The sequence below is a fragment of the Cyprinodon tularosa genome, unplaced genomic scaffold (genome assembly GCF_016077235.1).
Source record: "Cyprinodon tularosa strain WSP-4 unplaced genomic scaffold, ASM1607723v1 ctg1240, whole genome shotgun sequence".
NCBI lineage: Eukaryota > Metazoa > Chordata > Actinopteri > Cyprinodontiformes > Cyprinodontidae > Cyprinodon > Cyprinodon tularosa.
In genome coordinates, this window is record NW_024038049.1 from 63,284 (window position 1) to 86,401 (window position 23,118).

At 48.6% G+C, this 23,118-nt stretch overlaps 2 protein-coding genes and 1 long non-coding RNA gene across 4 annotated transcripts in view; 1 reads left to right on the plus strand and 2 right to left on the minus strand.

Moving 5' to 3' along the window:
• The first annotated feature begins 7,108 nt into the window (after positions 1-7,108).
• On the plus strand, positions 7,109-12,923 carry f3a (coagulation factor IIIa). Its single transcript, XM_038276433.1, has 6 exons — positions 7,109-7,271; positions 8,325-8,445; positions 10,339-10,532; positions 11,935-12,116; positions 12,201-12,369; positions 12,472-12,923. The coding sequence occupies exons 1-6, from the start codon at positions 7,223-7,225 to the stop codon at positions 12,609-12,611; spliced, it is 855 nt and encodes a 284-aa protein (XP_038132361.1). The 5' UTR covers positions 7,109-7,222; the 3' UTR covers positions 12,612-12,923.
• Positions 12,924-13,076: 153 nt separating this feature from the next.
• Positions 13,077-13,514, minus strand: LOC119777533. The gene is made up of 2 exons (XR_005279929.1): positions 13,435-13,514; positions 13,077-13,373 (listed from the first exon to the last, which is right to left on the minus strand). It is a non-coding gene; the product is annotated as an uncharacterized LOC119777533 (long non-coding RNA).
• A 98-nt stretch (positions 13,515-13,612) lies between these two features.
• abcd3a (ATP-binding cassette, sub-family D (ALD), member 3a) overlaps positions 13,613-23,118 on the minus strand; it is a 40,593-nt gene continuing 31,087 nt past the window's right edge. For both annotated transcript variants that reach the window (XM_038276432.1, XM_038276431.1), the window contains exons 19-23: positions 18,865-18,954; positions 18,398-18,517; positions 18,200-18,304; positions 14,042-14,098; positions 13,613-13,962 (exon numbers count right to left, since the gene is read on the minus strand). In XM_038276432.1, the coding sequence (XP_038132360.1) occupies positions 13,885-13,962; positions 14,042-14,098; positions 18,200-18,304; positions 18,398-18,517; positions 18,865-18,954 (450 nt within the window). In that variant the 3' untranslated portion in view covers positions 13,613-13,884. The remainder of the gene's footprint in view (positions 13,963-14,041; positions 14,099-18,199; positions 18,305-18,397; positions 18,518-18,864; positions 18,955-23,118) is intronic.

Here is a 23,118-nt window from a genome sequence, read left to right on the forward strand (position 1 = left end):
ATATATATATGTACAACAAACCACACAAGATAATATAAATATAAATATATACACATATAACTATAACCTTATATAACCTTAGGAGGCCTTCTCGTCCAGTCTGTCTCTATAAGTCCTGAAACTCAAGAGGAAAGTGTTGCAAAAAGTTTGCAGCAGTTTGGGTCTGAAAATATAAATAAACTGAATTGAATTGAAAAAGTCAGCCATCGTGACTTATCTTTGTACATTCTGGAGATCTGGGCCCTTTGGGTCTGGTGGCTGGAGCTTTCTGGCAGCTTCATGGAAACAGAGATGAGAAGATGAGACATGGACATTAGCTCCCATGGACATTGACAGTAGTTCCCATGAACATGGACATTAGTTCCCATGAACATGGACAGGAGTTCCCATGAACATGGACATTAGTTCCCATGAACATGGACAGTAGTTCCCATGGACAGTAGTTCCCATGAACATGGACATTAGTTCCCATGAACATGGATAGTAGTTCCCATGAACATGGACATTAGTTCCCATGAACATGGACAGTAGTTCCCATGAACATGGACACTAGTTCCCATGAACATGGACAGTAGTTCCCATGAACATGGACATTAGTTCCCATGAACATGGACAGTAGTTCCCATGGACATGGACAGTAGTTCCCATGAACATGGTAGTTCCCATGGCCATTAGCTCCCATGGAGATGGACATTAGTTCCCATGAACATGGACAGTAGTTCCCATGGCCATTAGCTCCCATGGAGATGGACAGTAGTTCCCATGGCCATTAGCTCCCATGGAGATGGACAGTAGTTCCCATGAACATGGACATTAGCTCCCATGAACATGGACAGTAGTTCCCATGGACATGGACAGTAGTTCCCATGGACACTGGTTCCCATGGACATTAGCTCCCATGAACATGGACAGTAGTTCCCATGGACATTGGTTCCCATGGACATTAGCTCCCATGAACATGGACAGTAGTTCCCATGAACATGGACATTAGTTCCCATGAACATGGACAGTAGTTCCCATGGACATGGACAGTAGTTCCCATGAACATGGACAGGAGTTCCCATGGACATGGACAGTAGTTCCCATGAACATGGACAGTAGTTCCCATGAACATGGACATTAGTTCCCATGAACATGGACAGGAGTTCCCATGAACATGGACATTAGTTCCCATGAACATGGACAGTAGTTCCCATGGACAGTAGTTCCCATGAACATGGACATTAGTTCCCATGAACATGGATAGTAGTTCCCATGAACATGGACATTAGTTCCCATGAACATGGACAGTAGTTCCCATGAACATGGACACTAGTTCCCATGAACATGGACAGTAGTTCCCATGAACATGGACATTAGTTCCCATGAACATGGACAGTAGTTCCCATGGACATGGACAGTAGTTCCCATGAACATGGTAGTTCCCATGGCCATTAGCTCCCATGGAGATGGACAGTAGTTCCCATGAACATGGACATTAGTTCCCATGAACATGGACAGTAGTTCCCATGGCCATTAGCTCCCATGGAGATGGAGAGTAGTTCCCATGGCCATTAGCTCCCATGGAGATGGACAGTAGTTCCCATGAACATGGACATTAGCTCCCATGAACATGGACAGTAGTTCCCATGGACATGGACAGTAGTTCCCATGAACATGGACATTAGTTCCCATGAACATGGACAGTAGTTCCCATGGACACTGGTTCCCATGGACATTAGCTCCCATGAACATGGACAGTAGTTCCCATGGACATTGGTTCCCATGGACATTAGCTCCCATGAACATGGACAGTAGTTCCCATGAACATGGACATTAGTTCCCATGAACATGGACAGTAGTTCCCATGGACATGGACAGTAGTTCCCATGAACATGGACAGGAGTTCCCATGGACATGGACAGTAGTTCCCATGAACATGGACAGTAGTTCCCATGAACATGGACATTAGTTCCCATGAACATGGACAGTAGTTCCCATGAACATGGACATTAGTTCCCATGAACATGGACAGTAGTTCCCATGGACATGGACAGTAGTTCCCATGAACATGGACATTAGTTCCCATGAACATGGATAGTAGTTCCCATGAACATGGACATTAGTTCCCATGAACATGGACAGTAGTTCCCATGAACATGGACACTAGTTCCCATGAACATGGACAGTAGTTCCCATGGACATGGACAGTAGTTCCCATGAACATGGATAGTAGTTCCCATGGACATGGACAGTAGTTCCCATAAACATGGACAGTAGTTCCAATGAACATGGACAGTAGTTCCCATGAACATGGACAGTAGTTCCCATGGACATGGACAGTAGTTCCCATGAACATGGACAGTAGTTCCAATGAACCTGGACAGTAGTTCCCATGGACATTGGTTCCCATGGCCATTAGCTCCCATGGAGATGGACAGTAGTTCCCATGAACATGGACATTAGTTCCCATGAACATGGACAGTAGTTCCCATGGACATGGACAGTAGTTCCCATGAACATGGACATTAGTTCCCATGAACATGGACAGTAGTTCCCATGGACACTGGTTCCCATGGATATTAGCTCCCATGAACATGGACAGTAGTTCCCATGAACATGGACAGTAGTTCACATGAACATGGACATTAGTTCCCATGAACATGGACATTAGTTCCCATGGACATTGGTTCCCATGGCCATTAGTTCCCATGGACATGGACAGTAGTTCCCATGAACATGGACATTAGCTCCCATGAACATGGACAGTAGTTCCCATGGACACTGGTTCCCATGGACATTAGCTCCCATGAATATGGACAGTCGTTCCCATGGACACTGGTTCCCATGGACATTAGCTCCCATGAACATGGACAGTAGTTCCCATGGACACTGGTTCCCATGGACATTAGCTCCCATGAACATGGACAGTAGTTCCCATGGACATTGGTTCCCATGGACATTAGCTCCCATGAATATGGACAGTCGTTCCCATGGACACTGGTTCCCATGGACATTAGCTCCCATGAACATGGACAGTAGTTCCCATGGACACTGGTTCCCATGGACATTAGCTCCCATGAACATGGACAGTAGTTCCCATGGACAGTAGTTCCCATGGACATTGGTTCCCATGGACATTGGTTCACATGGACATTGGTTCCCATGGACATGGCACATGGCACAATATGAATATTTCCTCATTAAAATGCATTTTTTTCTCCCCATCATCAACATTGCTCTCCTCCTGCATTAATAGACCTGCCTGCTGCCATCTGAAGGACTCACTGATGACATCTGCAGTCTATATGGTTCCCATAGCAACATTGCATACTGATGGTCCCGAACCCTCAAGCCGCTAATCTGGGCTCGCAGTTCTGGTCAGGTTAACCTTAACACCTGGCAGTTCTGTGGAAGACCCAGATTATCGCCCTAGATTCAGAATCACATCAGAAGTGGACCGGGTCAAAATGAACTGGGTCAGACCTGGACCAGCTCAGACCTGGACTGGGTCAGACCTGGACCGGGTCAGAACCAAATTGATCTGGATCAGACTGGATCCAAGTTCCTTGCACAGCCGGATAAAGTGAAGCAGAACCTTCAGAACCTCCCGCTGTGACGACAGCCTCCAGAACCGCAGCACAGGCTGGATCAGATCCCAGTGGGTTTGCTTTGGTTCTGCATGTGAGGAGGGCTGATGGTTCTGGGCTGAGGATGGCTTCGTTAAACATCCTCACTGAGCGCCCAGCAAACAGGAAGTGACGGCGACGCCCAGTCTCTCATGCTTTTGTCTCAAGGAATTTCCTCCAGAACCAAGGAGAACATTTCCTTTAGGAGCTGCTGAGGCTACAGCGTTGCTGCGACCCGCTTCCTCTGCTGCTCAGAACCAAAGGCCCCCTGACCCAGATGGAGTCTGGACATCCAGCAGCACACAATTCAGAAATGTTCATAAAGACATGGAGGGAAGGATGCAGGAAGAATGGAAGGAAGCAAGAAAAGGAGGCGCTCCTTTGATGTTCCCCTCATCCTCACACTATAAACATCAAAGACCCAAGAAGGAAGCAGACTGTAAAACGATGGTCTCCTAGCAACAGAAACAGCATCTCTGAATGGATCAGGAAGATTTCATTTCTATGGTTCTGATTAGAAAAAATCAGTTTATGCTAAAACATTCTGCTGGAAGGCTCTGCCAAAAATCTGCCAATCCTCCTTTCTGATCTAAAATTTTTTGCTTAAGAAACCGTCTCTTGACCCAGATGACTTGGTCAATTATAGACCTATATCCAATCTTCCTTTCTGATCCAAAATTCTTGAGAAAGTAGTTGCCAAACAAGTTTGCGATCACTTCCACCATAATGAACTTTTTGAAGAGTTTCAGTCTGGCTTTAGAGCTCATCATAGCACTGAAACAGCTCTGGTGAAAGTCACTAATGATATTCTCATGGCCTCAGATAATGGACTTGTATCTGTGCTCGTTCTGTTGGATCTCAGTGCTGCATTTGATACAGTTGATCATAATATTCTTTTAGAAAGACTTGAATATTTTGTTGGAATTAAAGGAACAGCACTAGACTGGTTTAAATCTGATCTATCTGATCGAATTCAGTTTGTTCATGTTAATGATAGATCTTCAACACGCTTAAAGGTTACCTGTGGAGTACCACAGGGATCAGTGCTAGGACCAATTCTCTTTACTTTATACATGCTCCCAATTGGTAGAGTTATTAGACAGCATGGGATTAATTTCCACTGTTATGCTGATGATACCCAGCTATATCTGTCTATAATCCAGATGAAGCTAACCCATTACATAGATTACAGGCATGTCTGAAGACATAAAAACCTGGATGACTCTTAACTTTCTGCTTCTGAATGCAGACAAAACAGAAGTTATAGTCTTTGGACCAGAGTCTCTGAAAAAGAAACTGATTAGCCAGTCACTTCATCTGGATGGGATTAAACTGATTTCAGATAATAAAATAAAAAATCTTGGTGTTATTTTTGATCAGGACCTGTCATTTAAATCCCAGATCAAAGATGTTTCTAGAATTTCCTTCTTTCATCTGAGGAATATTGCTAAAATGAGCAATCTCCTGTCCAGGGGTGATGCTGAGAAACTAGTCCATGCATTTGTTACTTCAAGGCTGGACTATTGTAATTCTTTACTATCAGGAAGTCCACAAACTGTAGTTAAAAGCCTTCAGCTGATCCAAAATGCTGCAGCCAGAGTTCTAATGAAAATGAAAAAGAGAGATCATATCTCTCCTATCCTGGCTTCTCTTCATTGGCTTCCTGTTAAATCCAGAATAGAATTTAAAATCCTCCTTCTCACATATAAAGCCTTAAATGGCCAAGCTCCATCTGATATCAGAGATCTGATTGTTCCTTATGTTCCTAACAGAGCACTTCGCTCTCAATCTGCAGGTTTACTAGTGGTTCCTAGAATTTCTAAAAGTAGAATGGGAGGCAGATCTTTTAGTTCTCAGGCTCCTCTCCTGTGGAACCAACTACCAGTTTTAGTCCGTGAGGCAGACACCCTGTCTACTTTTAAGGCTAGGCTTAAAACTTTCCTTTTTGATAAAGCTTCTAGTTAGAGTGGCTCAGGTTATCCTGATCTATCTCTATAGTTCTGCTGCTATAGGCTTAGACTGCTGGAGGACATAGGGACCCCTTTTTCATCATTCTGCTTCATTCTATCTCTATTCTCCCACTCTGCAGAATCTGTTAGTTCAATCTCTAACGTTCTGCTCTCTCTGCTTTTTCTCATAGTAGCTTCATCTGGTCTGTTCCTGTTTGGCTGTGACTCCATCCTGGAGAGAAATATCAGCTGTGCTGCTGCCATCAACACCTTTGTTTCTAGATGTTGGAGCTTGGCCTGTTTTCCAGTGTAGTCCTGTTTCTCTGACTGTGACTAACTGGATGTGCTCTCTTCATCCTCTGACATGGGAGCTGGCTCGGAGCTCGTCTGCCTGGCTGTGTGTTTCCTGGACGGGGCCGCCTGTGGAGCTGGTTGACAGTTGCCTTTTGTATCTATGCTTCTTTTTCTATGTCTGCTTCTGTCTCCTTGAACCCCAGTGGGCCTCAGCAGATGGCCGCTCACACTGAGCCTGGTTCTGCTGGAGGTTTCTTCCTGTTCAAAGGGAGTTTTTCCTCTCCACTGTCGCTACTAGCATGCTTAGTGTGAGGGATTGCTGAAGAGTCAATGATTCATCTGGTTTTCTTTAGAAAACTTTGAATCAATCTGACTGGATGATCTGACGAACTGTAAAATGACCTGAGATGACGTGTTGTGAACTTGAGCTATAGAAATAAACTCAATAGAATTGAAACATTTAAAAAAAAAACTTTTATTTGAATAAAAAACAGAGACACCAGACACAACAGAACCTCCGTCCTTGACAGAGGAAAGTGTTGGATGGGGGCGGAGCCAGAGAGGGGCCGTGGCTCCCTAGCAACGACCATGCCTACCTGAACATGTTAATGTGCTGGGACTCCAGAGGACGGAGGTTTTATCGGTCTGCTGTCTGATCCACACATTGATCCAAACCGGAAAAACCTGGTTTTAGCATCTGGAATATCTAGCTCTATGTTTAGCTTGGTTGGTTCAGTGAGCTAAGAACCGGGTGAGAACCCCACGGACCTCTTCTAGAACCTCCCTCCTACTGGACCTCATGTCCTTAGTTATCGTGGTTGCCATGGTGATGAAAGGATGGCCAATCAGAAGCTGGTGAGGCTCCAACAGAAGCTCCCCTAAATCAGTGAGAGGAGTCAGAACCAGGGTTCTACAGGAGTCATGTTCTCCACATGGAGCACTGCTTCTCTCCTCACAGAGACCCGGTCCGGTCCGGTCCGGTCCGGTCCATCTGGATGCTGATGTTCCTGTGGTCCAGTTAGAGAGGAGCAGAACCATCAGGTGTCTGTCCTCCTGCTGAGCCTCAGATGGAGGTTCTGTGGTTCGGTCCGGAGCTCAGCTGTTTCTGCATGATGATGATGATGATCATCATCATCATCATCATCATCATCATCATCATCCCCGAGCAGATATGATTACCTCACCAGCAAACCGCGGAGTGTGGTGACGTCACAGCCGGACTGCCTTATTTGGTCCTGCCCCGCGCAGCGTCATCGCTATAAAGGAGGCAAATCCGGCGCACGGAGAGCAGAGAGAGAGAGACAGGGACCAGGACCAGGACCGGACCGGACTATCTGGACTTTACCGAACCGGACCTGCTGAGCGGACAGGATGAAGATACCTCTGCTGCTGCTGCTGCTGTCCGCGCAGAGCTGCTCCGGTGAGTCCTGGAGGGGTGGGGGGGTTAGAGGCTGGAACTACAGCAGATCCTGGTCCAGAACAATCTGAACCTCCACCTTCCTCCATCAGGAGGAGGAGCAGGGTGGGTCTGAACTGAGCTCAGGTGGAGAAGAGCTGAAGGTGGAGGAGCTCCAACCACCAGTTGACTGGGACTAACTACACCTAACCAGAGATAAACACTGTTAACCTAAAATTAAGTTAACCTAAAGTTAACCTGAAGTTAAGCTGAATTAACAGAAAGTAATATAAATTAACCTAAAGTTAACCTAAAGTTAACCTGAAGTTAAGCTGAATTAACAGAAAGTAATTTAAATTGACCTAAAGTTAACCTAAAGTTAACCTGAAGTTAAGCTGAATTAACAGAAAGTAATTTAAATTGACCTAAAGTTAACCTCAGGTTAACCTGAAGTTAAGCTGAATTAACAGAAAGTAATTTAAATTGACCTAAAGTTAACCTAAATTAACAGAAATTAATATAAATTAAACCCAAAGTTAACCTGAAGTTAACCTAGCAGTTCCCTCTCCCAGTCTTCCCCCCTCCTGCTATCCGCCCTGCTTCTCTAAACGTGTAGCGTCCCGCTCAGAGAGCATGGCGGAGCGATGATGTCAGCGCCACCGTCATTCAGCCGTTTAATCCTCAGTAATCCGTTTCCAGGATGACATCACAGCTCAGTGAGGGATGAGGTCTCCAGATAATGACGTTTCTCTGCTGGGTAACCTCTTCCTCAGGCTTCTCCTGTTGGGAGAAGGTGATCTGAGGATGACCTCCTGGCCCCGGGGCCGGGTCGGGGTACAGAGCGGTGATTAGCTCTCCTGGCCCCGGGGCCGGGTCGGGGTACAGAGCGGTGATTAGCTCAGGATGACCTCCTGGCCCCAGGGCCGGGTACAGAGCGGTGATTAGCTCTCCTGGCCCCGGGGCCGGGTCGGGGTACAGAGCGGTGATTAGCTCTCCTGGCTCCTGGGCCGGTGATTAGCTGTTAAAGCCCAGCAAAGCTTTATTGTGATGAAGTCTGACCTTTCATGTGACCAACAGGGGCTACAGACTCATATCCTCCAGCTCACAACCTCACTTGGACCTCCATCAACTTCAAAACCCTCCTGAGCTGGGCCCCCAAACCTTCGGCCGATTACTCCTACACCGTGGAGTTCTCTGTGTGAGTACTACCTGGAAACTTTCAGAGTATACAGGTCCTTAGATGCTGCAGGTCAACGGATCAGTTACTAACAGGTACCAGTCTAAGAACTAGAACTCTATCCAGCAGGAAGGCTGGATATCTACTTCTTTATATACAACTACAGCTACTACTGCATCCAGGGCTGGATAAATGCTGCAATCCGGCCCAGACATTATTGGTCTTCAGCATTTTACCAAAAAACCTTAATAACAGTGTTGAGCTCATTATACAGCCAGAAAATCATCCCTGCTAAGAACAGGTAGGATGGATAGTTCAACAGAGCTATGGCTCTCGCAAATGGATTAAAAAGAAATCTAGCATTATTCTTATTCTTCTCAATTAATGAAGAGAAATATAATGACCCAGCTTTGCAAAGAGTCTTTTTACACAGCTATAAACCATTTCAGACTAAGCAGAACACCCCAAGAAAGGAAGAGTGTCTCTCATAGACTAACCAATGCTTAAAGAAATGGAGCTCAGACTTTAACCAGGTAGTCTGCTTCCTATGGAACAACATCAACAAGATCATTAGGTTTTGAAGGGCAATAAGGGACCAAATTCTTGATTAAGACGTTAAGATGTTACGAAGTTATCCTGCTAGGATCTACAATAATTAAACCATCTTTCAGGAATTTTTAAAACTCAGTTAGCTAAACCTCAGAAGTTGTGAAAAATGGGCAGAGTATTTCTGTTATGATATTTCTTCTCAATGCCGTATGTCAGCAAAAGATCCAAAGTATGAAGATGAGAATGTGTGGGACTATTCACATTTTGAACAAAGCCAATAGTGTCTAAGATAGCATTAAAGGCTGCTCTTAAGCTATCGCCTTCAATGTCAGCATGGATGTTAAAATCTCCCACTATGATGACCCTGTCAGTATTTAATACCAAATCAGAAAGGAACTCTGAAAACTCATCTAAAAATTCAGAGTAAGGACCTGGTGGACGATACAAAGTTACAAAAAGAAGAGGTTTTCTTGCCTTGAAATTTGGATGAGGGAAATTAAGGGTTAAATGTTCAAAAGAGTTGTAGGTATTAACTGTCTTGGTAGTAATCAGTAAGTCAGACTGGAAGATTGTTGCTACTCCTCCTCCTCGCCCAGAACTTCTGGGGATGTGAACATTTAAATAGCTTGAAGGAGTTGCCTCATTTATGCTCACATAATCCTCTTGCTGCAGCCAGGTTTCTGTAAGGCAACACAAGTCAATGTGATTATCACAAATCAAGTCATTAACTAGCAGACTTTTAGAGGAAAGAGATCTTATGTTTGTTTTAACTTTTTTTATTTTAATAAATGTCATCATCCTGCTGCTTTTAGAGGAAGCTTTAGTTGAATAATGTTCCCAATATCCTTCCAAATGTGACAACGGAGGGCTCTTTCTGGGCTAAAACCAACTATGCTTTCAGACTCTACCGATGTGGCCTAGGGGGCAAATTATCAGTCCAGTTCATACCGCCAGTACTACTGATACTATGACCTGATACTACCGCTAATACTGGGGGTACTAGCGCACTGTTATTAGATACCCTCCTAATGTTGCTGCAGAACAGATGTACTTCAATGAATTGTGCTGGAGGACCTTGGTTCCACAGCGAGCATTCAGGCTCCACATCTGTCTGCCAGAGGCCCCTGGTACAGCAGACGACCAGGAGCTGCTGGGTTTGGATGGATCTGGGTGGAGATGGAGGGCGGGTGTAGGATCTGTGTCGGGTGGGGTGGAGGGTGTAGGATCTGGGTGGGGTGGGTGAAGTGGGAGTAGAAAGGACAGTGAAGTATTCTGTCTTTAGAGCACTTGATTGGATCACATCTGTCCCATGCTCTGGTCTCCATAGCAACAGCCCCCCTTTAACCCGGGATCTTGCCGTTGCAGGTCTGGAGGAGACAGACAGAGGATCCACCAATGCATCCGCTCCAACGCCACGGAGTGCGACCTGTCCCGCTCCCTGACGGAGCTGAAGTCCTGCTACACGGCCGACGTCCTGTCAGAACCGCCGCTGGGAACCACATCGGACCTCACCGAGTTCCCTCACTCCACCTCGCCACGGTTCTGCCCCTACCAAGACAGTAGGTTCCACTACAACCGCTTCAATATGGAGAACATCTCCCCCTGACCCCCATCATCCTCCCCCTGACCCCATCATCCTCCCCCTGACCCCATCATCCTCCCCCTGACCCCCATCATCCTCCCCCTGACCCCCATCATCCTCCCCTGACCCTCATCATCCTCCCCCTGACCTCTATCATCCTCCCCCTGACCCTCATCATCCTCCCCCTGACCCCCATCCTCCCCCTGACCCCCATCCTTCCCCTGACCCTCTATCATCCTCCCCCTGACCCCCATCATCCTCCCCCTGACCCCCATCATCCTCCCCCTGACCCTCATCATCCTCCCCCTGACCTCTATCATCCTCCCCCTGACCCTCATCATCCTCCCCCTGACCCCCATCCTCCCCCTGACCCCCATCCTTCCCCTGACCTCTATCATCCTCCCCCTGACCCCCCATCATCCTCCCCCTGACCCCCATCATCCTCCCCCTGACCCTCATCGTCCTCCCCCTGACCCCCATCGTCCTCCCCCTGACCCCCATCGTCCTCCCCCTATCCCGAGGTTCTGATCGGGTCTCAGCTGGCCAGGTCCGATCCCGAGGTTCTAATCGGGTCTCAGCTGGCCAGGTCCGATCCCGAGGTTCTGATCGGGTCTCAGCTGGCCGGGTCCGATCCCGAGGTTCTGATCGGGTCTCAGCTGGCCGGGTCCGATCCCGAGGTTCTGATCGGGTCTCAGCTAGCCGGGTCCGATCCTGAGGTTCTGATCGGGTCTCAGCTCGCTTGGTTCTACCACGCCATGCCCAGCCCTGCGGTGGCGTCTCTTCCAGTTCTGACGCCTCAAAGGCTCAGTGGGAGGAGCCTTTTTATGTTCCTGTCAGAGTCTGCAGCACCTGACCCGTTACCCGTTACTCTGGACCCAATCAGAACCTCCCTGCCTGTTCCAGGCCCAATCAGAACCTCCCTTGCTGTTCCAGGCCCATTCAGAACCTCCCTTGCTGTTCCAGGCCCAATCAGAACCTCCCTTGCTGTTCCAGGCCCAATCAGAACCTCCCTTGCTGTTCCAAGCCCAATCAGAACCTCCCTGCCTGTTCCAGGCCCAATCAGAACCTCCTGCTCTCACCAGCAGAACATCAACGCTCCTCCTGTCTTGAGTACAGGAGAGTGATCATGGTCCTGACCCGGTTTCCCTACCCGGTCCTGATGAACAGATCCTGTAAAAGTACTCAGACCCTGCAGGTCTAGTGTGATCCAGACAGAACCTCAGATGGTGGAACCAGGAAGACTCTTCCTCTGGTTCAGAGCTCCTCTCTGCCATCACCCTAATGTTTAGAACCTGATTGGGCCGGTTCCTCGGTTCTGCAGAACCGCCAGCTGTTCCACAGAGGATCCACACCCACCATCCGTCTGCTCTGTCCCACAGCCGACATCGGGAGGCCCGACTTCAGCCTGAACGTCAGCCAGGACCAGCAGACCACCACGCTGTACGTGAGCGACCCCCCCACCGCGCTCTTCATCGGTGACCGCCAGTTGAACATCAGAGACGTCTTCGCTGACGACCTGCGATACAGAGTCAAGTACCGGAAGAAGAAGAGCAGCGGCATAGTGAGTAACCTCCCCCTCCTCCCCCTCAGTCAGACACCCCCCCCCCCCCCCCCCCCATCCAGCTGACGCCTCCTTTTCCTCCAGAAAACCTTGGACTCCGGCTTCAGCGTGATCCCCATGAGCAGTCTGGACCGCGGAGAGAGCTACTGCTTCACCGTCCAGGCGTACATCCCCAGCCGCCGCACCGCCAAGCAGTTTGGAGAGGAGAGCGCCACCAAGTGTTCTGGAGGGGAGGAGCGGTCCATCTTCAAAGGTCAGTTCTGAGCGCGGCGGATCCGGTCTGGACCCACGCTGCCTTCGGGCTCCATCAGGACGTCTGGGCCCTGCTACTGACCTGCTGCCTTCCTTGTTGCAGTCTTTTCTCCGGCTGTGATCGCTGGCGGTCTCCTGCTCATCCCGCTGACCCTCGGCCTGATCGTCACCGTCATCTGCTGGAAGCGGAAGAGAAAAGCGGCGAAGGCTGGGATGGAGCGGCGTCCTCTGAGGGACGCCTAGGCGTCCGTGGCGGAGCGGTGCTGGCTGAGGTTTCTGTGAAACGTTTGAACTCAGCTTCAGCAGCTTCAGGTTCTGTCTGACAGCGGTACGTCTGACCGGGTTCCACCCAACCTCAATCTGGACTGGCTGGTTTCCATGGCGATAGAGAAGCTGGGATCATTTTATTTTTTTACTAATGGAATATTTTCTACCTGCTGTTTAATTTATTGTGGGTTCTGGTGGGGTGATTTTATGGATGTTTGAATCAAACTAACTTTTTATGGATCCTGATGTTCTGCTTTGATCTGAATCAATAAAGATTTTCATCTTAAAGCCTGAAATGTCTGTCGGATCACAACACATTTAGAACCGGGCCGGCGCCGGCAGAACCTCCTCCACAGCCAGGCCAAACCTGGGCCGACAGCGCCCCCTCGTGGAGGCCCAGGAGGTCCGATCAGGACCGATGAGGAAATGAAGGACAACAGGCGGGTTCTAACGGTTGGATTTATTTCAGTGCAAAAAGAGATCAACAGCTGAGTTAAGGCCTCTTTACATTCCATCATCTGCTTATTGGTCAAGTTCATTAGTAGGAGGAGTTCTGGTCCTCAGAGGAGTCCCACCACCACCTGCTCCAGAAACGGCAGGGAGGCGGTTCAAATGCAGCAGACCGCCTGGACCCAGTCTGGGTCCAACCACCGTTCATGATGAGCAGGAGAGACGAATCAGGAGGGGATCAGGGAGACAGGGTCTACTGGACAGACCGGACCTGCAGGACAGACCGACCTGCTGGTCCAGTCCGTCCTGCTGGACCTGCAGGACAAACCGACCGGCAGGACAGACCGACCTGCTGGACCTGCAGGAGAGACCGGACCTGGAGGTCCAGTCCGTCCTGCTGGACCTGCAGGACAGACCAGACCTGCAGGACAGACCGTACCTGCAGGACAAACCGACCGGCAGGACAGACCGGACCTGCAGGACAGACCGACCTGCTGGACAGACCGGACCTGGAGGTCCAGTCCGTCCTGCTGGACCTGCAGGACAAACCGACCGGCAGGACAGACCGTACCTGGAGGTCCACTCCATCCTGCTGGACCTGCAGGACACATATTTGGTCATCTCTTGGGTCAAACTGGCACGCAAGGGGAAAACAGAACTAGATCACATAGATTAACCCAAACTAAATTAACATGTTAAATAGCAAAAAACATTTTACAAATAATTACAAATTATTTTCTAGTATCAGCTGCGATTTGCCTCAGAACTTAGTTAATAGACTGCTTCTAAGAGAACGATTCTAGGAGCCAAACTCTACGGTTTCCTCTGTGATGCGCTTGAACTCGTAGTTTCCTCTGCCGTCCATGTGGAGATAGAACTAGAGGAAAAAGAGAGGGTTACTACAGAACCACCGATGATCCATCTGGACCAGGAACCTTTGGAGAGAAGGAACTTACCTCATGGTGCTTCCACAGGGACTTTCTGTGGGACACCGTGAATAACGTGATGCCAACCTGTGGGCCAGATAGAAAACGTCATGTAGAGCAGGCCAAGGTCCACAGTCTATAGAGACCAAGGTCCACAGTCTATAGAGACCAATGTCCACTAGGACCAAGGTTCACAGTCTATAATAGAGACCAAAGTCCACAGTCTATAGAGACCAAGGTCCACAGTCTATAGAGACCAAGGTCCACAGTCTTTAGAGACCAAGGTCCACAGTCTATAGAGACCAATGTCCACTAGGACCAAGGTTCACAGTCTATAGAGACCAAGGTCCACAGTCTATAGAGACCAATGTCCACTAGGACCAAGGTTCACAGTCTATAATAGAGACCAAAGTCCACAGTCTATAGAGACCAAGGTCCACAGTCTATAGAGACCAAGGTCCACAGTCTTTAGAGACCAAGGTCCACAGTCTATAGAGACCAATGTCCACTAGGACCAAGGTTCACAGTCTATAGAGACCAAGGTCCACAGTCTATAGAGACCAATGTCCACTAGGACCAAGGTTCACAGTCTATAGAGACCAAGGTCCACAGTCTATAGAGACCAATGTCCACTAGGACCAAGGTTCACAGTCTATAATAGAGACCAAGGTCCACAGTCTATAGAAACCAGGGTCCACTGGGACCAAGGTCCACAGTCTATAGAAACCAGGGTCCACTGGGACCAAGGTCCACAGTCTATAGAGACCAGGGTCCACTAGGACCAAGGTCCACAGTCTATAGAGACCAAGGTCCACTAGGACCAAGGTCCACAGTCTATAGAGACCAAGGTCCACAGTCTATAATAGAGACCAAGGTTCACAGTCTATAATAGAGACCAAGTTCCAGTAGGACCAAGGTCCACAGTCTATAGAGACCAAGGTCCACAGTCTATAGAGACCAAGGTCAACGTCTATAGAGACCAAGGTCCACTAGGACCAAGGTCCACAGTCTATAATAGAGACCAAGGTCCACAGTCTATAGAGACCAGGGTCCACTGGGACCAAGGTCCACAGTCTATAGAGACCAGGGTCCACTAGGACCAAGGTCCACAGTCTATAGAGACCAAGGTCCACTAGGACCAAGGTCCACAGTCTATAGAGACCAAGGTCCACAGTCTATAATAGAGACCAAGGTTCACAGTCTATAATAGAGACCAAGTTCCAGTAGGACCAAGGTCCACAGTCTATAGAGACCAAGGTCCACAGTCTATAGAGACCAAGGTCAACGTCTATAGAGACCAAGGTCCACTAGGACCAAGGTCCACAGTCTATAATAGAGACCAAGGTCCACAGTCTATAGAGACCAAGGTCAACGTCTATAGAGACCAAGGTCCACTAGGACCAAGGTCCACAGTCTATAATAGAGACCAAGGTCCACAGTCTATAGAGACCAGGGTCCACTGGGACCAAGGTCCACAGTCTATAGAGACCAGGGTCCACTAGGACCAAGGTCCACAGTCTATAGAGACCAAGGTCCACTAGGACCAAGGTCCACAGTCTATAGAGACCAAGGTCCACAGTCTATAATAGAGACCAAGGTTCACAGTCTATAATAGAGACCAAGTTCCAGTAGGACCAAGGTCCACAGTCTATAGAGACCAAGGTCCACAGTCTATAGAGACCAAGGTCAACGTCTATAGAGACCAAGGTCCACTAGGACCAAGGTCCACAGTCTATAATAGAGACCAAAGTCCACAGTCTATAGAGACCAAGGTCCACTCGGACCAAGGTCCACAGTCTATAATAGAGACCAAGGTCCACAGTCTATAGAGACCAGGGTCCACTGGGACCAAGGTCCACAGTCTATAATAGAGACCAACGTCCACAGTCTATAGAGACCAGGGTCCACTAGGACCAAGGTCCACAGTCTAGAGACCAAGGTCCACTTGGACCAAGGTCCACAGTCTATAATAGAGACCAAGGTCCACAGTCTATAGAGACCAGGGTCCACTGGGGCCAATGTCCAGAGTCTATTATAGACACCAAGGTCCACAGTCTATTATAGAGACCAGGGTTCACTAGGACCAATGTACACAGTCTATTATAGAGACCAACGTCCACAGTCTATAGACACCAAGGTACACTAGGACCAAGGGTGACAGTCTATAGACACCAAGGTCCACAGTCTATTATAGAGACCAGGGTTCACTAGGACCAATGTCCACAGTCTATTATAGAGACCAACGTCCACAGTCTATAGACACCAAGGTCCACTAGGACCAAGGGTGACAGTCTATAGACACCAAGGTCCACAGTCTATTATAGAGACCAGGGTCCACTAGGACCAAGGTCCAGAGTCTATTATAGAGACCAAGGTCCACTAGGCCCAAGGGTGAATGTCTATAGACACCAATGTCCACTAGGACCAAGGGTGAGAGTCTATAGACACCAAGGTCCAGGGTCTATTATAGAGACCAAGTCCACTAGGCCCAAGGGTGAATGTCTATAGACACCACTTTTCAGGGTCTATTATAGAGACCAAGGTCCACTAGGACCAAGGGTGAGAGTCTATAGACACCAAGGTCCAGGGTCTATTATAGAGACCAAGGTCCACTAGGACCAAGGGTGAGTCTATAGACACCAAGGTCAAGGGTCTATTATAGAGACAAAGTCCACTAGGACCAAGGGTGAGAGTCTATAGACACCAAGGTCCAGGGTCTATTATAGAGACCAAGTCCACTAGGACCAAGGGTTAGAGTCTATAGACACCAAGGTCCAGGGTCTATTATAGAGACCAAGTCCACTAGGACCAAGGTTGAGAGTCTATGGATACCAAGGTCCAGGGTCTATTATAGAGCCCAAGGTCCACTAGGACCAAGGGTGAGAGTCTATAGACACCAAGGTCCAGGGTCTATTATAGAGACCAAGTCCACTAGGACCAAGGGTGAGAGTCTATAGACACCAAGGTCCACTAGGACCAAGGGTGACAGTCTATGGATACCAAGGTCCAGGGTCTATTATAGAGCCCAAGGTCCACTAGGACCAAGGGTGACAGTCTATGGATACCAAGGTCCAGGGTCTATTATAGAGCCCAAGGTCTACTAGGACCAAGGGTGAGAGTCTATAGACACCAAGGTCCAGGGTCTATTATAGAGACCAAGTCCACTAGGACCAAGGGTTAGAGTCTATAGACACCAAGGTCCAGGGTCTATTATAGAGACCAAGTCCACTAGGACCAAGGGTGAGAGTCTATAGACACCAAGGTCCAGGGTCTATTATAAAGACCAAGGTCCACTAGGACCAAGGGTTAGAGTCTATAGACACCAAGGTCCAGGGTCTATTATAAAGACCAAGGTCCACTAGGACCAAGGGTGAGTCTATAGACACCAAGGTCAAGGGTCTATTATAGAGACAAAGTCCACTAGGACCAAGGGTGAGAGTCTATGGATACCAAGGTCCAGGGTCTATTATAGAGCCCAAGGTCCACTAGGACCAAGGGTGAGAGTCTATAGACACCAAGGTCCAGGGTCTATTATAGAGACCAAGTCCACTAGGACCAAGGGTTAGAGTCTATAGACACCAAGGTCCAGGGTCTATTATAGAGACCAAGTCCACTAGGACCAAGGGTGAGAGTCTATAGACACCAAGGTCCAGGGTCTATTATAAAGACCAAGGTCCACTAGGACCAAGAGTGAGTCTATAGACACCAAGGTCAAGGGTCTATTATAGAGACAAAGTCCACTAGGACCAAGGGTGAGAGTCTATGGATACCAAGGTCCAGGGTCTATTATAGAGCCCAAGGTCCACTAGGACCAAGGGTGACAGTCTATAGACACCAATGTCCAGGGTCTATTATAGAGACCAAGGTCCACTAGGACCAAGGGTTAGAGTCTATAGACACCAAGGTCCAGGGTCTATTATAGGGCCCAAGGTCCACTAGGACCAAGGGTGACAGTCTATAGACACCAATATCCAGGGTCTATTATAGAGACCAAGGTCCACTAGGACCAAGGGTGAGAGTCTATAGACAGCAAGGTCCACAGTCTATAGACACCAAGGTCCACAGTTTATGGTGACCAAGGTCACTAGTCTATAGAGACCAGGGTCCACTATGCAGTGTGCTGCATTAACAAGTCACTGTTTCCATGGTATCTGGTGGAGCTCCACCCTGAGGTGGCAGTGGTCTTACCTTTCTGCAGTGGCTGTAGATGTAGTCCTCCACGTCCACACTCACTGCGCTGGTGCACTCGTCCAGAATGGCAAACTGGGGCTTATGGTAGAACAGCCTGGCCATCTTCAGCAGAGGAACATCCAGGGAAGAAGAAGACAGTGATCATGGCGGTCCTTCCTAGTTCTAAGACCAACCAGTGAAACGGTGAGTCCTTACAGCCATCCTCTGCTTCTCCCCTCCACTGAGGACGTCCATCCAGTCCTGGACCACGTCCCAGCTGCCCTCCCTGTCCAGAATGTGGCCCAGCTGGACATTGTCCAGATACTCCTTCAATACCTATATGGACAAAGACCAACAAGGCGTTCAGAACCGGCCCAGAGGAGGAGCGGGACAGAGGAGCGGGCCAGAGGAGGAGTGGCCCAGAGGAGGAGAGGGCCAGAGGAGGAGCTGGACAGAGGAGCGGGCCAGAGGAGGAGTGGCCCAGAGGAGGAGAGTGCAAGAGGAGGAGCTGGACAGAGGAGCGGGCCAGAGGAGGAGTGGCCCAGAGGAGGAGAGGGCCAGAGGAGGAGAGGGCCAAAGGAGGAGGGGCGGGCCAAATGAGGAGTGGGCCAGAGGAGGAGTGGCCCAGAGGAGGAGTGGGCCAGAGGAGGAGTGGCCCAGAGGAGGGGCCTGCTGTGTCGTACCTGGTCAGAGATGCCTTTCCTCCTCTGCTCTTCAACAGTGTCTGGATAGATGACCTGATCCCTCAGAGAGCCCAGAGTCATGTACGGCCTCTGGAAGAAAGACAAGCGTCACACATCAGGCGCCCCCTACAGGCAGCCGCAGGTCAGACTGACTGCAGCCCGGTTGGTTCTGGAACAACTCTGCCTGGATCTATAGATGTGGTCGTCCCTGGTTAGCTTAGCACTTAGCTCCAGGCTCAAGGTCGGTCAGAGCTTCCCCTGATCCTGATGAACCCAAGGTTCTGAATGGGACAGAACCACCTGCTTATGGACCAGAACCACCCGTTTATGGACCAGAACCACCTATATATGGACCAGAACCACCTATATATGGATCAGAACCACCTATATATGGACCAGAGCCAGCCGTTTATGGACCAGAACCACCTATATATGGACCGGAACCACGCGTTTATGGACCAGAACCACCTATATATGGACCAGAACCACCTATTTATGGACCGGAACCACCCGTTTATGGACCAGAACAACCTATATATGGACCAGGACCACCCGTTTATGGACCAGAGCCACCTATATATGGACCGGAACCACCCGTTTATGGACCAGAACAACCTATATATGGACCAGAACCACCCGTTTATGGACCAGAACCACCCGTTTATGGACCAGAACCACCCGTTTATGGACCAGGACCACCTATATATGGACCAAAACCACCTATATATGGACCAGAACCACCTATATATGGACCGGAACCACGCGTTTATGGACCAGAACCACCTATATATGGACCAGAACCACCTATATATGGACCAGAACCACCTATATATGGACCAGAACCACCTATATATGGACCAGAACCACCTATTTATGGACCGGAACCACCCGTTTATGGACCAGAACAACCTATATATGGACCAGAACCACCCGTTTATGGACCAGAACCACCCGTTTATGGACCAGAACCACCCGTTTATGGACCAGGACCACCTATTTATGGACCAAAACCACCTATATATGGACCAGAACCACCTATATATGGACCGGAACCACCCGTTTATGGACCAGAACCACCTATATATGGACCAGAACCACCTATATATGGACCAGAACCACCTATATATGGACCGGAACCACCTATATATGGACCGGAACCACCCGTTTATGGACCAGAACAACCTATATATGGACCAGAACCACCCGTTTATGGACCAGAACCACCCGTTTATGGACCAGAACCACCCGTTTATGGACCAGGACCACCTATATATGGACCAAAACCACCTATATATGGACCAGAACCACCTATATATGGACCGGAACCACCCGTTTATGGACCAGAACCACCTATATATGGACCAGAACCACCTATATATGGACCAGAACCACCTATTTATGGACCGGAACCACCCGTTTATGGACCAGAACAACCTATATATGGACCAGGACCACCTATATATGGACCAAAACCACGTATATATGGACCAGAACCACCTATATATGGACCGGAACCACCTATATATGGACCGGAACCACCCGTGTATGGACCAGAACCACCTATATATGGACCAGAACCACCTATATATGGACCAGAACCACCTATATATGGACCAGAACAACCTATATATGGACCAGAACCACCCGTTTATGGACCAGAACCACCCGTTTATGGACCAGAACCACCCGTTTATGGACCAGGACCACCTATATATGGACCAAAACCACCTATATATGGACCAGAACCACCTATATATGGACCGGAACCACGCGTTTATGGACCAGAACCACCTATATATGGACCAGAACCACCTATATATGGACCAGAACCACCTATATATGGACCAGAACCACCTATTTATGGACCGGAACCACCCGTTTATGGACCAGAACAACCTATATATGGACCAGAACCACCCGTTTATGGACCAGAACCACCCGTTTATGGACCAGAACCACCCGTTTATGGACCAGAACCACCCGTTTATGGACCAGGACCACCTATTTATGGACCAAAACCACCTATATATGGACCAGAACCACCTATATATGGACCGGAACCACCCGTTTATGGACCAGAACCACCTATATATGGACCAGAACCACCTATATATGGACCAGAACCACCTATATATGGACCAGAACCACCTATATATGGACCGGAACCACCTATATATGGACCGGAACCACCCGTTTATGGACCAGAACCACCTATATATGGACCAGAACCACCTATTTATGGACCGGAACCACCCGTTTATGGACCAGAACAACCTATATATGGACCAGAACCACCCGTTTATGGACCAGAACCACCCGTTTATGGACCAGAACCACCCGTTTATGGACCAGGACCACCTATTTATGGACCAAAACCACCTATATATGGACCAGAACCACCTATATATGGACCGGAACCACCCGTTTATGGACCAGGACCACCTATATATGGACCAAAACCACCTATATATGGACCAGAACCACCTATATATGGACCGGAACCACCCGTTTATGGACCAGAACCACCTATATATGGACCAGAACCACCTATATATGGACCAGAACCACCTATTTATGGACCGGAACCACCCGTTTATGGACCAGAACAACCTATATATGGACCAGGACCACCTATATATGGACCAAAACCACCTATATATGGACCAGAACCACCTATATATGGACCGGAACCACCTATATATGGACCGGAACCACCCGTGTATGGACCAGAACAACCTATATATGGACCAGAACCACCTATATATGGACCAGAACCACCTATATATGGACCGGAACCACCCGTTTATGGACCAGAACCACCTATATATGGACCAGAACCACCTATATATGGACCGGAACCCCCCGTTGATGGACCAGAACCACCCGTTTATGGACCAGGACCACCTATATATGGACCAAAACCACCTATATATGGACCAGAACCACCTATATATGGACCAGAACCACCTATATATGGACCAGAACCACCTATATATGGACCGGAACCACCCGTTTATGGACCAGAACCACCTATATATGGACCAGGACCACCTATATATGGACCAAAACCACCTATATATGGACCAGAACCACCTATATATGGACCGGAACCACCCGTTTATGGACCAGAACCACCTATATATGGACCAGAACCACCTATATATGGACCAGAACCACCTATTTATGGACCGGAACCACCCGTTTATGGACCAGAACAACCTATATATGGACCAGGACCACCTATATATGGACCAACCAAAACCACCTATATATAGACCAGAACCACCTATATATGGACCGGAACCACCTATATATGGACCGGAACCACCCGTGTATGGACCAGAACCACCTATATATGGACCAGAACCACCTATATATGGACCGGAACCACCCGTTTATGGACCAGAACCACCTATATATGGACCAGAACCACCTATATATGGACCGGAACCACCCGTTTATGGACCAGAACCACCTATATATGGACCAGAACCACCCGTTTATGGACCAGAACCACCTATATATGGACCAGAACCACCTATATATGGACCGGAACCACCCGTTTATGGACCAGAACAACCTATATATGGACCAGAACCACCCGTTTATGGACCAGAACCACCCGTTTATGGACCAGAACCACCCGTTTATGGACCAGGACCACCTATATATGGACCAAAACCACCTATATATGGACCAGAACCACCTATATATGGACCGGAACCACCCGTTTATGGACCAGAAGCACCTATATATGGACCAGAACCACCTATATATGTACCAGAACCACCTATATATGGACCGGAACCACCCGTTTATGGACCAGAACAACCTATATATGGACCAAAACCACCTATATATGGACCAGAACCACCTATATATGGACCGGAACCACCTATATATGGACAAGAACCACCCGTTTATGGACCAGAACCACCCGTTTATGGACCGGAACCACCCGTTTATGGACCGGAACCACCCGTTTATGGACCGGAACCACCGATATATGGACCGGAACCACCCGTTTATGGACTGGAACCACCTATATATGGACCAGAACCACCGATATATGGACCGGAACCACCTATACATGGACCAGAACCACCTATATATGGACCAGAACCACCTATATATGGACCGGAGACACTTTTTTATGGACCGGAACTAGCTATATATGGACCGGAACCACCTATATATGGACCGGAACCACCCGTTTATGGACCAGAACCACCCGTTTATGGACCAGAACCACCC

Bases quoted from the DNA above. Each gene is read 5' to 3' on its own strand.
- f3a (XM_038276433.1), top strand. From the start codon at position 7,223: ATGAAGATACCTCTGCTGCTGCTGCTGCTGTCCGCGCAGAGCTGCTCC. The intron at 10,533-11,934 runs GTAGGTTCCACT...TCTGTCCCACAG, and splicing joins GTTCTGCCCCTACCAAGACA to CCGACATCGGGAGGCCCGAC. The intron at 12,370-12,471 runs GTCAGTTCTGAG...TCCTTGTTGCAG, and splicing joins GGAGCGGTCCATCTTCAAAG to TCTTTTCTCCGGCTGTGATC.